We start from the raw sequence: 16,558 nt of genomic DNA, 5'->3' as shown, positions 1-16,558 counted from the left end.
GCAGACGTTTCAGCACGTCAGAGCCGGAGCATGAATTCGGGAACGCATTTACTTTTAGCACGGTTCTCGTGCTTTGCATGCCTGGAACATGTAATGTAACTCAGTCAACATTAATGTTATTAATTACACCTGTCCTTTTCCTATTACTTGCTCCATTCCATCCATGGGAACTACAGGATCTAAGTCCTCCAGATATAATACATGATGATCATGTGCCCTGATAATGAAACTGAACAGAGCACACAAACTGCTGCCCAACACTGAGCGATGGTGTGAGCTGACTGGCTTCACAAATGCACAACTGAATATTCACCAGCTTAACCTTGCTTCATTTTTTTGTGTTTGCACAAAGCCTAAAAGAAGCTTTTTCACCCTACCAAATAATAGTAACTTTATTAATTTAATCTAAAAATTATTCAAATTGGCAACACATTCGACACATTTAATAGTTAAAGGATTTTCTTGCAAAGTCAAATACAAATTTCTGCTCTGAAAAGATGAGCACAGACCAACCTTGTAAACGGTTTATTGTCAGGATCATTCATGTCAGGGTTTAACAGATGGATACGATGAAGAAACAACCTCTTAAATATGACCGACGCCTGCTTACACGTAAGTCCACGTTACAAAACACAGAGGTGATAATAAACATTTCAATGCACATTTCATCTACACCGACTCTTAACGGACTCAGTGAGGAGTTCTGAGCTCTGGTTTAGCAGAAGTCACAGTACGGATGGAAGAAGAACACAGCAGATATGCATCTTTAAACCGCTAAAATGGGTTTTACTGGGGCATTTATCAAAACTGGAATCTGCAGTCCCTGTGCTTCAAAGTGCATGAGAGCTGATTTTCTAAAACCCTGACAGAGCTGTGACCGAGCCTCTGATCCATCACCCCGACAGCTCGTTCAGGCGTGAAGTGACATGCAATACTGTCCTCCTCTCCAAGGCACATTATGAAGTTCCTTTGAATGTCAGTCACGACCACACCACCATGCTACTGTTAGGCCATGACGCTCGGAAAGGTTCTGCTAAAACACAATCCAAAAGCTCTGCACGGTCAGCTCTGTACATCTGTCGTCGTGTTCACACTGAAGATGAATGATGACTTCGTAACACTGACTAAAACATCCACACAGACATGATTTTGGGCTTATCATACAGTTGGAACAGAGGTATTTACTGACTCTTCACTGAGGTGTTTCACACGCAAGGGATCACATTTTTGTTTCTATCATTTCATCTCAGACGTGCAAGTTAAAGCAATTCTTGTTACATTACAAAAGAAACTAAGAATTCCCCTGATAACAAGGACAAAACAGCAAAGGTTGCTATCAAACTCTACTAAAATCTACAGTAAAAATAAGAAAATAAAGGCACATGTACAGCGGCAATCCGTCTTTTTTTCTTTTTTAAGTCCGTTTTTTTGAGTTGTGACAGAGGCTAGCAGCAGAGTGGCATTGTGCAGTTGGTTGCTGTCCCCGCCTCCCTTCCTGTGAAAGATGGCTTCTCATTGGTCTACTGGTCAGCTGCCGTGACGAGTTCAAACCACTGTCTGAGTGCGTCACTCAGGGTCTCCGGCAAGGCGTTGACATCTCGCAGGATGACGTAGAAGGGGAAGGGGAACTCTTCCATGTAGGAGCGGATCTCTGGCAGTTCTCCTGGTCCTTTGAATATGGGCACCTTGATGTCCAGGATGGAGTCCTGCAGCACAGCACCAGGGTTTACTCACACTTTGTGTCTGGACATTCTAAAAAGGAAAAGGTCAAGCTCTTCTTCACTTACCCGCGAGTTGGGGTTGTCAAGCACCATGAAGATGATGAACACATTTGCGCTGCGTGCTGCCCGCACAGCTGCCATCACCCGTTCCTTCCCCTCCAGGTACAACCCCCTGCCATCAGACACGATGACCAGCAGCTGGGCTGTCTCTGTGGACAGAGGTCAGAGGTCAGAGGGGAACAGTGAGGGGGATATGATAACATGTAGTTAGTCATGCAGTTAAAAAAGGAGCCAAATGTTCCCACATCTAACAGAGATACCACCATGACCTGACACAGCCTGCAGTACACTCTATATGTCACTGCCGCAAGGTGAGAGGTTTTGGCATTGAAAGTCAAATTTGGCGTTGAAAAAGGAAACATTGTCACTAAAACACTTGAACTGGAAAATGAGTATTAGCAGTGAAAAATGTTGCACTGAAAAGTAAAAGTGACCATAAAAATGATTTTATTTGACTTTGATAGTCTTTGCATTTTGATGCATTTTTCAATGACAATCTTCTGATTTTTTCTTCATGTCCGTCTTTTCAGTGACAGTTTCAGCCAATGTCAGCTATCAGAGCTAATAATACTGACTGAGCTGGCTTTCTCTCCCTTTTGACTTGTAAATGTGCAGCGTGAATAATTACCTGAGTTTACAGATCCAGAAATCTGCTGTCGTGCTGCTAGAAACATGTTTGTTGAGGCCTCCAAAAACTACAGAGGAGAGACATGAAGAGAGTCAGTCTGACAGGATCACATCAGTCACATCATGTTTACCACAGGCCACAAGGAAGGAAGGTCACATATCCTTAACAAACTCAGATCAAGAGATGAGAAAAAGGGAAACTGTTGTATACTGAACTGTGGTTGACTTAATGGATGGCCTTCCTGTTATTTCCACCTGTAGCATGAACTGTTTGTGACTCTGTCCTCACTCACCTGTGCTATTCTGGTCTTCTTCTGTTGGAACTGACAGAGTCGGAGGATCCGAGCTCCTGACTCATCGTTGAACTGCTGCTGGAAGGGGTGGAGCAGCTGTACCTGCTCGCCAAAGCTGGACACACGAGTGGGCGTTAAACGTCAGCCTCGCATTAAACACATGTGTACACAATGTGACAGCACAAACTGTAGATTTCAGTGTGTTCAATTTTGTGATCTGGCTCCATTAGTTCATGTACACAACATATTCTTCTTCTCTACTTTCACTGTGTCACATTGCACATGCATCGTCTTACCTGCACACAGCCACCTGTCCCGCCTCCAGCAGAGTGAGAGCGTTGATGATCACTGACAGGGATTCAAACGCCAGCTGCATCACAGACAGACAATTTTACAATTCGGCCAATTGGCTTTTGGCTGTGGACATGTGACAGGAAGTGCTACACAAGCAGCGTGTAAAGTCCGATACGAGGGCTCCCTCACCTGCTTGGAGTGGTTGTCCACCATGCTGGAGGAGTCGTCCACAGCCAGACAGATCTGGTACTCCCTCTTGCTGGGCTTGGTCCTCCTCAGCCAGATCTTGTCTTTACGGAACTGACTGGCGATGTAGGGGATCACCTTCCTCATGTTCAGACGCTTCCCTGTGCGGTAATCACCTCTGTGAACGGTGGAAAGTCACACACACACACACACACATTTAACAACACCACCATTTAAACCTTCCATTGTAACACATAAGGTGCTGAGTGTGCTGGTCCTGACTTGAGTTTGGCGGCCTGTGTGGGCTCCAGGATGAGGCGGAGCTGCTCACACAGCTGCTGGGACAGAGCTGAGGTCAGACTCTGGTACTGGTGCCACATGGACGCTGCTGCGCTCTCCTGGAACACAGACATTAGACAACATGGACTTAATACAATCAGAGCTACATGGACTGGATATGGTTAGATGCACAATTGAATCTTAAGCACCTATGATGTATGAATTACTACACAACAGTAATGTATGTTAAATGTTCTGTATGAATCAGTATATTGCAGCATTCCCGGTGCTGTGGAACATTGGAACAGGAGTGATTTGGAACAGAACTCCAGGGTCACACCCACCTCCTCCTGAGATCCTGGAGCCAGTCTGTGCCAGGCCTCGAGCTGCAGCTCCATCTCCCTCCTGATCTCCTCTGGGTCGCTCTCTGTTTTCTGCAAACACACACACACACACACACATACATACAACTCTTAGGTCTGACTTTGATAACTCAGAACAATTTAAGGATTCTCTACCAGCGTTCACAGCAGCAGCAAACAAAACAACAGTCCAGAGGTGGGAGAAGGCGTTTGTCTCGATGCTCAGCAGGTCTCTACCTGCAGGGTGTCCAGCAGCAGCTCAGGAACTGTGTGAATTGTGGATTCTGTGCTTCTCTCCGCTCGCTCTTCTTCTCTGAGATTCTGTCTCTCCTTCCTCCTCTCCTCCTCCTCCTCCTCCCCCTGCCTCTGCACCTCCATCTCTCCGCTGTCGACTCCTGCACAAGAAGAAAAGCAGGCAGAAGTCAGAGGATGTGCGGGTGTCACAAAGCCACAACTGCATTTTCAAATGCTCTCTGTCAACTCAAAACCTAACACAGCCTGTCCACCAGCCAAAGTCACTGTGTGCTGACGGGCAGGATGAGAGGACGTGTCACCTTTCTGGGAGGCCTTGGTGGCGTCCAGCTGCTCAGGCTTCAGCTCCTGGACCTCAGCAGCCTGGAGGTCCTCTTCCTGGTTCTCAATTTCCATGGCAACATCCTCATCATTCTGATCTTCATCCTGCTCCTGCTGAGGCCCTGCTGCTTTCTGCTGGTCTGCGCTGGCAACATCTGGAAACAGCACGACCAGCAAAGATCAGCAAATATGACATCCACTTCAAAGCCTGATGTGGGCAAACAATCTGAGACGCTGTGGAGGCGATTACTGACCGTATGTCTGTGTGTCATAGGCCGTCTCTCCCTGTTTGATGTGTTCATACAGGTCAGACTCCTGCCGGGCGTCACTCTGCCTGCTGTCCTCGGTGCGGTCCTTACGGCTCTCCACTGTGCGCAGACGCTTATTAACGCGCTCGTTGTAGTCACCGGTCGATCGCTCGTTGTCTGCTTGACCAGGTTTCCTCTTGAAGCTCTGAACAGGACAGGAAATAAAAAAGCTCTTCAGATGGATTGAAGGACAAAGGGAGGTGGATATGGAGATTGATCTGGAATTAGATTTTCTGGGCTCTTTCTGATTGGCCGGTCGAACCTGAGTCTTGCTCTCAGTCTGTGTCTGTGAAGCCATTCTCGCTGTCAGCTTCGACTGGTGGCCCTCTGATTGGCTGGCATCAGCGGCTCCGCTTCCATGCTCCTAATAAACCAGAAAAATGGAAATTGTCGAGGTGAAAGCTCTGCAGGTGACCATGTTCTAATGGCTTCTGCGCACAGGTTCATCTTAGTCATGGTTAAGAAGTGCTGAGTCACAGTGAGAGTACCTCTTTGGCCTGGTCTCTCTCTGATGCCTCTCCTGCCAGCTCCACAGCCGTGTCACTCTGGACGTTCTGCTCTCCAGTCTGACCACCTGTGTCATGCTCCTTCCTCTCAGCTGACTCCGGCTGCTCCTCATCCTCACCTGCTCCTTCCTCCTCCTCCTGTAAGCATTGCAAGTCCCAAAAGTAACACAACATCAAAGCTGTGTGTTTATCACACACTGCAGAAGTTCATTAATTCTTTGACATACACACCTTTGGTTTGTGTCCTTTGTCATTTGGAACAGTCAGATCTTCATCTCGTCCTGCCTCCTGTCCTCTCTCCTCTTCCTCCTCCTCCTCTTCTTCATCTTTCTCAGCAGACTCCTCATCTCCCTCTGCTTTCTCTCCTCCTCCTCCCTCCTCCTCCTCCTCTTCTGTCTTGGGCTCCTGACTGTTCTCCTCTCCTGCCTGGTCCGTCTGGTCCTCCTCCATCCCCTCTGCTCCTGCCTCCTCATCTCCATCTTTCTGTCCTTCCTCTTTCTCATCCAGGTCTGTCGCTTTCTCATCGATGTCAAATGGATTCTCCTCTGAGGAGGGGAAAATGTTCACTGAGCTGATTCAAATGCCAAAACAAACTAGTACTCGACAGTTAATCTTACAGGGACTACATGTAGCATTTGACTGACTTTATCAGTTTATGGAACTTCCATTAACAGCTGTCAAAAAGACAGGCAGCCTCTTTCTTCAACTGGTGTTGTTATCTCCATCAGGCATCATGTCATGTGTGATGTCACGTCAGTGCTGGCGGATTGTTTTAAATTGCTGGTGTTTTGGAACCCGCATATTGTCTCTGCTTCATTCCAATACTCTCGTGCATGTGAGACACACATTAGACACACAGCCTGTCCTGCACTGACTGTCTGCAAGAAAGACCCTTGGCCTTTAAAAATCCCTGGTGCCAGTCTCTCAAGTGTGAGGATTTACTGCTTTTCTTTGACTTTCATAACATTCAGTGCAGCCCCGTCACAGAAAAGGATGTCGCTACTTCTTTGATTTTTATCTAAAATTCTTTCTTTTTTTCCTTATAGGAAACCTGTTTCCTCTGGACCACCTGCCGTCACCTCTGGTATAAAACAGATGACGATCGTGATCGTTACGATGTGAAATTGTGCTCAGTAGTGCCAAAATGATTACTGGTGGTTGCTGACAGAAAATGAATTGGTCGTAATTCTGATACTTGCTGATAGAAATGCCACTCACTATGACTCAGAGCCCAAGGCAAATTCTTGAAATTGCATGTACAACATCTAAATGTATTCTTTATAGCACATAACTAAATAAAATTAATACATAAATAAATGCGCCTGTGACATTCCACTTCATTCCCTCCATATATGTTTCAGACGGTCCAAAGCTTATCACAGTTCTCAACGGAAATTTTATCACCTTCTCCTATGAAGAATATTTTATGGCCCAGGCCTGTTTCTCACCATCAGCCTCGCCCTCCCCATCGTCTCCAGCCTCATCATCCTGGTCCAGGTTGAGATCCTCGGGCAGATCCATGGCCTCAGGCTCAGGTCTCTTGTCCTGCTGACCGTGGTAGGGGTCCACTTCATTCTCATCAAACTCCCTCTGGAAAACAGCAAAAGCACATTTGTGACCGTTTGGAAATGTCTGATACTAATCCTGAATGAAACTTGAAATAACAAAAGAAACTAGAAATATGGATGCTGCTGTTGAAGCTACTAACTGTGGATGCTCCACACAAATCTTCAACCAGCAGCACAGAAGATCTGCGCAAACACCACAGTTTCAAGGCGGACACCCAAGATTACAGTCACCAATACAGTATCTGAACAAATGTGAAATATGGTTCCAATCTCCCCCTCTGTTCCTCAGTCATGGTGTTGAATAATGGCCAGAAAAGTGTTTTTGCACAACATTATGATGTCACAGTGAAGTCGACCTTTAACCTTTTGGGTGTAAAATGCCATCACTTCATCATTTTATCCTCTGGGACATCAGTTCATCTTTGAGTCCAAGTGAACATTTGTGCCAAATTTCAAGAAATTCACTCCAGGTGTTTATGAGATAACGTGTTCACGAGAATCAGATGGATGGACATCTTACAGACATGTACATATGCACGTACAGACAGACGGATGGACGGACAACCTGAACACTGTATGGTTTATGACTGCTGCAGGTCAGTGAGTGTAAGCAGGGACTTTCTTCACCTCATCTCCTTGTTCATGGATTTTCTCTTTCTCCTCGTCCATCTGTTCATCTTTGTCCTGGTTTTTCTGGTCTTTGTTGGGGTCTGCAGCGTCTAGGTTGTCATCTTTAGCAACCAGCTCCGACTCACCCTGAGAGAATCAGGTGACATGTAAGTGGTTTCAATAATGAATCACTTCAAAACAGCACCTAGAAGCATGTGATGGGCAGCTTCTCAGGACATGGGAGCTGCTGATCTGTATATTCTTTCTGCGTGTTTGTCATGCTCATGTTGTGCTCAGTACCTGGTCCATGCCCTGGCCAGACTCTTCCTCCTTGTCACTCCCTTCCTCCTCATCGTCCTCATCATCCCCCCACATTCTCTCATCCAGAGTGTCTGTTTGTCCTTCACCGAGGTCACCCATCTTTTTATCCAGCTCCTCCTCATCCTCTTTTGATGACTCATCATCGTCACCTGCAAATTATTAAAAGAAGAACGATCCATTCTGCAGCAGTTGTTGTGAAACTCACACATTATTTGTGGTTTTAATGTCCTCAACAAAGGCGTGTAATGTCTGGTGGTCTTTTGGGAAATAAAGCGACGGTCTCTAGCCTACTGACCTTCTGCATTTCAGAAACAACAAAGTGCTCCAATTCCATGATTGTGTCTTTCAATGCTTTGTCCAGACCAGAATGTGAATGTGTTGTACGGATTAACATCTACTGCTTGTGATCGCCACACACCAACATTAAAGCAAATATCTGAGCAGGTCAATGTATTGTTCACTACAGCCAGCAATACCAACCACACCCAAAAAGGAGCATGACACATAAGGTCAACAGGCTATAGACAGTTCTAGTTACCTGGTTCATTCTCATTCCCATCATGCATTTGACCATCAAAGTCTTCTGACATCTCGATAGCGTTGTCCTCCGCCTTGATATTCTCTTTGTCCTGCTGTTCTTCCTTCTCACAGCCCTCCTGGAAAGTGTCCTCCACCTGGGGAAGAACGCGAAGATAGTTTCATGAAATGTTGGTCAAATAACCCACCCTGTGCATCCGATAAACTCCTGTACTGTTTCAGCTAGTCACAGGCTACTTGTCTCTAGCAGCTGATGGAGTTTGCTCAAAAACCCAGCTGGTGAGGCCATGAAATGCAGTTGAAAGCTTGGAAAGAAAGTTAATACATGGACCTCGACGTAAGATTATTGTGTAAAAAATGTACCTGATCTTCATTCTCGATCTTGTCACTGACGTCTTTGGTGCCCTCGCCTTCTCCTATACCACCGCCCTCATAGTCATGAAACTCAGTGGCACCTTCTCCGTCTCCACCGGCCATCAGCTCCTGAGGCAGGCAGAAGCCCTGAGGAGGAGACCACAACAATCACTAACTCACTGCATTTGTTCCACTTGAGAACTTCATGCCTGTGTTACTTTTCTTTTTTAACAAAAATGTGAGTAACTGAGTAACTTGTGTTGTGCTTGTACCTTCTGAGCGAGCTCAGTGAAGATGCTGGCCAGCACAGACAGCAGTTTGCCTGAGCTCCTGTGCACTCCCAGTGACACAGCCAGGTAGTAACGCACCAGGTCAGAGTAAATCCCCAGCAGAGGCTCAAGACGCACCAGCATCCTGCACGCCCTGTTCACCTCCTGAACACACATAAATACACACACACATGCATGCACACAAAGAAATGTAGTTAAATTTGCCTTACTTTTCTAAATTCTGATAAGATAAGAGTGAATATGAGAATGTGCTCACAGTGACTGAATTCAATACTCGCTCAATGGCCCTTCTATGAATACAATCCATTTCAATTGCAGCTGGACGGTCATGTGTTGTAGGTGTCACATGAGCTTGTCTTGGTACCTGGAGCTGTGGCGGCTGACAGGAGTCTCTGTGTGTCCTCAGGTGGCTCAGCAGCCTCTCCAGTCCAGCATTAACATCTCCCAGACGCAGAGCCTCCACTTCAGCTGCCAGCTCCTCTTCCAGGAGCCGAGTCAGGTGACCGGGCTTCAACAGGTCCTCCATAGGCTCTTCATCCTCTTCCTGCTCTTCAGCACCCCCTGAAACATCAAACAACATCATTAGCAGACAAACATTAATGCTGTCAATGGGATACTGCAGCTGCAGATTCAGGGAGAAAATCTTTATTTCTTGCTGGCAGAAATCACATCACTGCAAAACAAGGGAGCGATTCAGATCTTGCCGTTAGAGCCAGAGCACGGCAAGAAAAGCACGTCTCCTGTAAACACAGAAGCATCAAAACTGGACTGTTGAGTGGTGGGAAGAAGATGCTCCAGCATACCCAGGGTACATCTAGCTGACTGACGGATCTGAATTTGTTGCTAGAAACATGAGGTCATGTAGTCATCCTGTGTCCAAAGTACAGGTTGGAGCTGGCAGTAAGATGATGGAGGAAATGTTCAGCTGGAACACACCCTGACACCCTGAAGAAACTCTGAACAGCTTGTAATAACTGTTGCTATAACTGTGCTGCTATCACAGTTCATACCTCATCATGGCTACAGTTTCTCCATACTTTGACAGCCAAAGAAGGTCTGAAGACCAAAGACTGATACTAGACAGGTGTATCTAACAAAGCAATCAGTGCTTTATTGCTGCTGGTTATTTAACATACTAAGATTGTAACAGGATTTTGAATTTGTTCCCTTTGGTGTGCACCATCAGTGCATCGTTCTCACCTCTCTTGACGTCTCCTGGCTGCTCTCTTTGTTTCTCCTTCTCGCTTCTCTTCACAAGCGTCTGGACGGCACACAGCACTGTACTGATGTTTGTCTCCAGCTCAGCAGAGAACTCAGTGATGAATGCAGGCTGGTGAACTGTGGGGGAAATAAAGCAGCAAAACTTTTTTTTTATCCACCGTAACTTTGTCTTCATGTCTCTTAGCAGGATGTTGGTAATATGTGAGTGAATGATAGCATTAGGCTCTCTGGTCAGTGCATTCACCTGACTTCTGGTGTCCCAATGAGAGCAGCTGGGTCTTCCAGGTGGTGAACTCAGTGATATTAGCCTCCACCTGGCCTCTGACATACCGCAGGCTCTGGGTGATGGCTGGCAGGGTGTCTGTGCTGCCGACACTTATGGCCGGGGTGAACAGTTTCTCCACGCTGGGCATCTGAGCCACTACAGCTTCCAGTCGGTCGAAGGCTGAACAGCATGTGACAAAATGGCTCCTGCACAAAATAACAGAGTTGTTAGGACTCTTTCTGTCTTTCCTTACTGCTAGATCCAATTTCAAATAAACTCTTGAGTGATTGTGTTTTACCATGTGTGGAGCACTTTTTCAGAGGTCTGCTGTGCAACACTGTCCAGCTCCAACTTCAGGCTCTGAGTCTGCTTCAACATCACATTCATGTGCTGGTTTAGCTGGCACCAGGTGGCGTCTCCTCTCCGCATCAAACAGCCTGGGGGTTGCCGCTGTGCTGCCAGCGGGGAGGGGCACCTCAGGGTGTGCTGCCTGCAGCTGCTTGCCTCCTCTTTATGCTGGAGGTCCTCCGGGCAGCACTGATGCAGCCAGGCCAGCTGCTGCAGGAGGGTGGTGCACTGGGCAGCCAGCACCTGGCCTCTGCTGACCCAGCCCTGGAGAGCTTCCTGGGGTGGGAGGGTGCAGCCTGGGTCCTCACTGTGACTCTGCAGGCTGGCCTTGATGCCCTGGACACTGTTTGTTAGCCTCCTGGAAGTGGTGATGATACCCAAAGAGATAATGGGTCAGTGCAGTAATAAACAGCACACTCTGTGGAATTGCAACATAGTGTATCCAAACATATTATTACAAATTTAATTTGCAGAAAATGTTTACATGTTATGCTCTCATACCCCAGATTCTATGATACTATGTTTGATGAAGTTCTAAAGAGTTAAAATAGTGAAAAAAATATCTTTATCATCATATACAGTCCCACCTTAAGAGGAAATCCTTGAAATGAAGCCGATAGTCAGGTGACCTCAATGTGAGTGTAAATACATATTAGAACGCTGACTTCTTGTGCTTGATAATCCGGTTTTATTACATTGAGTTCAGAACTGAATTTTTGTCACATCTTACATTTTCTACAGCTTTCCTTGAGCTTCCTTTCCAGCTACAGGTCAGCTACGGCTGCTGTTCTGTGGTCGACCCTGACCTCTGACCTCTGACCTCACTGTGTTTATATTATCATACCATACCAAAGGTGGAATTTCCTGTGCTGGTGAGGGACACCACCATCAAGTACTGACCTCGACAGTTAAAGTATTTCCAAAAAGACACTGACATCGAACATCAAAGATAAGACTGTATGAGACAGCTGTTTGTAGTGAAGATGGAAACACAGTCATACTGTCTTGTAAACACAATTGTGTGGCAGCAGACTGACCTGAGGTGGACCCACTGCTCAGTGAGCTTGGCCAGTCGTTGCCTCTGTCTGAGGAGCAGCTTGAAAAGGTGAGAGGAGAAACCTCTGCAGCGCTCTATGTTCCCCAGACCCAGCTCCTGAGGACAAATAGCACAAACAGCACAAATGCACACTCTTTAGACTATAGGGCCAAAATACACACTGGGGAACAGCTAAAGTTTGCTCTTCATCAGTGATCCCTGGCCTTCACCATCATATCATTTAGACAGAGAGCTGTAAGGGTAGTAAATGCCACCAGCTGTCATATTGTGGACCACCAGTGATTCAGTATCTGGGTCTCACTTTGGCACTGTGCTGAAGAGCAGTCTGCAGGGCTGTTCTCCTCGCCCACGAACGGTAGAAGTACTTCTGACATCCATCCCATGCTGTCAACAACTCTGTGAACAACCTGTGACATCGAGACGGCAGAGAAAAGCTTTCAGAGAGCAGAGGATTTTAGAGTTGTCCACTACCTGGATTCATCGTTAAACATGGTTCTTTAGTAAAAATAATAATAAAACAAATTCAATTAATTGCAATTGAAAACAAGTGTGACCAAAAAGTAAGATCAAGTAGTTGCTGATCAGTGGCCACTGTAGCCATATTATGGGATAGTGGTAAAGGCTGAATTGTACTGCACAGTTTGATACATTTTGCTAACGTTAGCAATCATAAGATACTGGGCATAAGAGACCTAACAAAACTGTAGCAGCAAAACCAAAGTGTGTTACACTGAACAAAAATATGTCCTATTGCTAATGAATGAATCTAAATCTGTTAACATTAGCCACCTTGAGCTACTTGTGTTCTTTCAAAAGCTACATTTGTCTCCACAAGTTGGGATATTGAGTGACATTAAGTGATGTATTTACATGCTCTCGGACTGCTCCTGGTTCTTGACAGCAGAGAGAGCGGCGCTCATCTCCAGAGGCTGCATGCAGAGGGTTTTCTCTGGGTCAGCTGTCCTGTTCCATGTCAGGCCTTTACGGTACGACAAGCCTATTTCTGTGAGCATCTTGAACAGGTCTGACAGAGCCCTCTGCTTCTGCTGCAGGATGTGCTTCACCTCAGCCTTCTGCTTCTCTTTCTCTGCTGATGTGTCGATGGTGAGGCTCTGCAGGTCCCGCAGGTTGCTGATGACCTCGCCTGACAAGACAAAAGCAAAAAGGATGCTGGATTAAAGCTGAGGGCTTTGCAGCAATGCGACAAACTGGGAAGCAAACAACAAACACATCTCTTCCATCCAAGCGTCCTGAACAAAACAAACTGGACCCTAAAACGCTGCAGAGACTAACCTCACCCAGCAAAGACCTGGCGACTTCTACATGACATAAGACACAAATAATTCTCCTGTTTCCGAGTTGACAGGTCCCTCATGACTTTGTTTTACAGATCTTTTATTGAGTTTTTACTTTCTCTTTAATCTGTCTGTACACTTCTCTCAATCTCAGACAGAAAAACTCTGTAGCAGCATCACGGGCAGTCAACAGAATAGTCTGCCCGACATATGTAACAAACAGTTGTTAAAGAAAGCAGAATCCATCCCGTCTGACAGAAGCCACCTCCTAAACCTAAAGCACGCTTGGTTAATATGGTCTTGCTTTCATTTCGGAAGTACTGTGTTTCTATGTTGTATCTGATTGCCTTGTGTATAGTCTGGATACTGTGTGACTTGAAACTTCAATCTGCACTGAAGTGGTAGACCAACAGACTAGTTGTGGTAAAATGTAAATGATCTTGAGAGTGGCACCAAAGGAAAGGCTTTGGGGTCATTCAAATCAAAAGTGTGAATCCGCCTGACAGTCTGAATGTGCTGTGTAAACACCACGTCAATATGCTCATCAGACTTCGGTTTTCACTGTGTGAGAGTGGGTGTCTTACCAGTGAAGCAGTCCAGATCTTCAGCCAGCTCAGGCACCGGGTTTTTCTCCAGCAGCTGCACACACATTCTCTTCATCTTCCTGGACAGAACGGGCAGACGCCCCTGTAGAGAAGAAGCTTCAACGCCATCTGGGTCCTCATTCTGAAATACACAATTTAGCTTATGTTATTCATTCATTATTTCTAATAATAAATATTCAATATCATGAAAAATAAAAAAGGAAAAGACGTGATTCCTTTGAGATCATGAATAACAAACAAAGCAAACACTGTGTCCTCTGTGAGACTTGCACCTGCAGATCTCGGCCCTTCCCAGGCAGGGTGCTCCTCAGTGCCTGGTGAACCCGATGGATGGGTGTTTCCTCTGGGTTGGCATCTACACTGTCCAAGCTGGCGCTGCTTCCCTGTTCCACCAAAGTGGGAATACTCGGACCATTCAGAGCCTCCTCAAACTTCCTGACAAACTTGAAGAGAGTCCTGAGAGAAAAAAAATATAGGAACAACTATAATGGTGGCAGAGCAGCCATTGCAGAATAAATATACAGCACAGCACAAATCAAATCACGGTAATATCTTACCGATGGGTCTTCTCCACTGACTGTTTGATGGCCCAGAAGCTGACGTCATTCCACTTGGAGATCTTGACAAAGTCCTGAGGACAACAATTCACATGACAGTAGAGCTTAAGAACATGCATGCACTTTATTACTCTGACATACAGAGATGAGGTTTCTGAGTACTGATATGCCACAAAAAAGGAGACTGATATCAACCTTGAGCTCCTTCTCGATGGGCTGTCTGAGCTGACTGATTCTGGTCTGGATGCAGTCAGAGAACTGACTGTAGTATTTGTGCAGGTTCCACAAAACACCGGACAATGACTCTGCAAAATAAGGAAAGACTTAGCATGTCATCCCCGATCAATGGAGCAGTCTCTCTCACAGTCAAAAAGCAATAAATACTGCGGTGGATCAATTATGCTTTGGGCTGGTGTTGCAGGCAATGGCTCAGGGATTCTCACTGGTAGAGGGAAGAATGGATTCAATCAAATAGCAGCAAATTCTGGAAGCAAACACACCGTCTAACTGTCTGCCTTCTACACCAGGATAATGATCCTAACACACCTCAAAAGCCACAATGAACTACCTCAAGAGGTGTAAGCTGAAGGTTTTTCTGTGACCTCTCATAGTCACTGGACCTAAACATCACCAAATATCTATGGATAGGCCTTAAAAGACCAGTGCATGCAAGACAGTCCAAGACTAACAAAATCATACAAAGCACCAACATAAAGCACCAGTACAGTTAATAGTAAGACATGAAATAAGTAACAGAGCATAGCTCAGCAAGTGAGGTAGAAAATGACATTGGAGTAAAAAAGAAATAGGATACAGTCCATGCAGTTACAGTGAGTAATCTGGTTTAAAGAGACTGTATTAAGATAGGAGAGAGTGATGGCTGACCTTTCCCACTCTGGTTGGGGATGAGCAGGAGGTGGCAGTGGAAGCTGAGCAGCATGGCCAGGCGGGTGTGGAACTCTCCCAGGGTGGAGCCCTCAATGAAGGCCTGGAGGGTGGAGGACACTGAGGACAGGGAGAGGAACTCCACCTCCTCACCTGCAGACGACAGTAACAGGAAGTCCAGGCAGTCAGCCTTTTGAATGGTGTATTCATTTGTTCTGTTATACTCTTGCTTCACTGTGGGAGAAACTGTGTGCTTTATGTGCTTTAGTTTGTGTCTGGAAATCCATATGGATTAGTTATGTTGTGGTAGTGCGCTAATACTGGTGAGCTGATTTCATTCTTCACTGCTATTGGTTTCCATTTGCAGAGGCACATTAATATAAGCAGGTAAATAGTGCTGAGCTTCATTTCACTTCAAATACATAACCTTAATTTGAAATGTTTCATTTGAAATGTTTAATTTGAAATATTTTTGAAACCTCCCGCTTAAACAGAAGATTATGAGTGTCAAGCCAAGTAGAAACATGAACAATAATGAATACGTCCGGATCATCAGCTGCTCATCCACCTGAATGAGGACACATTCAGAGCTGTACATCAAGCATCGCGCATGTACCTGTATGAGCATCCATCCTCTGTTCCTCCAAATATCTCTCGACCAGCTGGTAGATAGAGAACCAGTGTTTGGTTGATTTCTCAGTGTGCCGCTTCATCGCGTTGTCCAGGCTGCTCGACCAGCAGCTACATGTGACAGGACAGGAAACATTTACATTCTACACACAGGAACAGGAAGCAGCTTGTGAACTGTGCTGATAGTATTATATACTGGTTGAGAAAAACAGAGGGACAACTTCAAGATTCTCGTCCAGTTTTCTAATTCCAGTTTTGATCTCTCTAATCTAGAATCTAAAGAGTTGGCTGGATTAAAACCCTTTGTGTCTTACTTGAGCTCCAGTTTGCGCCACTGGACAATGAGCTGGGTGACTGGTTCCAGCTCCTTACGCAGAGAGACTGAGCGGCTGGCGTTGTTCTCCCAGTCCTGATGAGAACAGAGGTGATGGTAAATAACACAGAGGCAAGCTCTGTGCAACAAACTAACATTTGACACTATAACTTGCAGACTTTTGATATTTTTACCTGATAAATGATATTAAAAATTGATTAACTGTGTCAACACTACATGAAACTCTGAAATACACTAATGCAATCATGAATGGCATGGGGAACATCTTGCTAACAGAGCTCACCTGTGCTTTGCTGAGCAGTATCTCCAGACCATTAAGGAACTTGGCCAGTGGACAGGCCAGACTGAAAGCCATGATCCTCTCTATCACCACAGTCAGCTGGAAAACAACACAGGCGGACAAGGTTTCACATTAGGGCAACCAAGACCAAAGTTTCAGCACTCATCTAAAGAGTCCTTTCTACAGCAATGCG

At 45.8% G+C, this 16,558-nt stretch overlaps 1 protein-coding gene across 1 annotated transcript in view; it reads right to left on the bottom strand.

Annotated features, from left to right (window-relative positions):
- Nucleotides 1–509: 509 nt before the first annotated feature.
- The window catches only part of mdn1 (midasin AAA ATPase 1), a 56,751-nt gene continuing 40,702 nt past the window's right edge, over nt 510–16,558 (bottom strand). The window contains exons 67-101 of the mRNA XM_076756094.1: nt 16,369–16,464; nt 16,066–16,160; nt 15,738–15,862; nt 15,122–15,274; nt 14,432–14,541; nt 14,237–14,310; nt 13,952–14,135; nt 13,659–13,800; nt 12,650–12,923; nt 12,081–12,186; nt 11,760–11,875; nt 10,673–11,080; nt 10,354–10,580; nt 10,089–10,226; nt 9,253–9,449; nt 8,871–9,032; nt 8,608–8,745; nt 8,246–8,381; nt 7,687–7,856; nt 7,405–7,533; nt 6,658–6,799; nt 5,441–5,754; nt 5,192–5,347; nt 4,966–5,067; nt 4,650–4,848; nt 4,377–4,550; nt 4,060–4,217; nt 3,805–3,894; nt 3,464–3,579; nt 3,185–3,359; nt 2,998–3,071; nt 2,702–2,816; nt 2,410–2,476; nt 1,788–1,930; nt 510–1,706 (exon numbers count right to left, since the gene is read on the bottom strand). Coding sequence (XP_076612209.1) covers nt 1,521–1,706; nt 1,788–1,930; nt 2,410–2,476; nt 2,702–2,816; nt 2,998–3,071; nt 3,185–3,359; nt 3,464–3,579; nt 3,805–3,894; nt 4,060–4,217; nt 4,377–4,550; nt 4,650–4,848; nt 4,966–5,067; nt 5,192–5,347; nt 5,441–5,754; nt 6,658–6,799; nt 7,405–7,533; nt 7,687–7,856; nt 8,246–8,381; nt 8,608–8,745; nt 8,871–9,032; nt 9,253–9,449; nt 10,089–10,226; nt 10,354–10,580; nt 10,673–11,080; nt 11,760–11,875; nt 12,081–12,186; nt 12,650–12,923; nt 13,659–13,800; nt 13,952–14,135; nt 14,237–14,310; nt 14,432–14,541; nt 15,122–15,274; nt 15,738–15,862; nt 16,066–16,160; nt 16,369–16,464 — 5,391 coding nt within the window. The 3' untranslated portion in view covers nt 510–1,520. The remainder of the gene's footprint in view (nt 1,707–1,787; nt 1,931–2,409; nt 2,477–2,701; nt 2,817–2,997; nt 3,072–3,184; nt 3,360–3,463; nt 3,580–3,804; nt 3,895–4,059; nt 4,218–4,376; nt 4,551–4,649; nt 4,849–4,965; nt 5,068–5,191; nt 5,348–5,440; nt 5,755–6,657; nt 6,800–7,404; nt 7,534–7,686; nt 7,857–8,245; nt 8,382–8,607; nt 8,746–8,870; nt 9,033–9,252; nt 9,450–10,088; nt 10,227–10,353; nt 10,581–10,672; nt 11,081–11,759; nt 11,876–12,080; nt 12,187–12,649; nt 12,924–13,658; nt 13,801–13,951; nt 14,136–14,236; nt 14,311–14,431; nt 14,542–15,121; nt 15,275–15,737; nt 15,863–16,065; nt 16,161–16,368; nt 16,465–16,558) is intronic.

This window comes from Chaetodon auriga, chromosome 18, assembly GCF_051107435.1.
Source record: "Chaetodon auriga isolate fChaAug3 chromosome 18, fChaAug3.hap1, whole genome shotgun sequence".
In the NCBI taxonomy this organism is placed as follows: Eukaryota; Metazoa; Chordata; class Actinopteri; order Chaetodontiformes; family Chaetodontidae; genus Chaetodon; species Chaetodon auriga.
The sequence above is the reverse complement of the archived record's forward strand: the minus strand, read 5'-3'. Positions and strand labels throughout refer to the sequence as shown.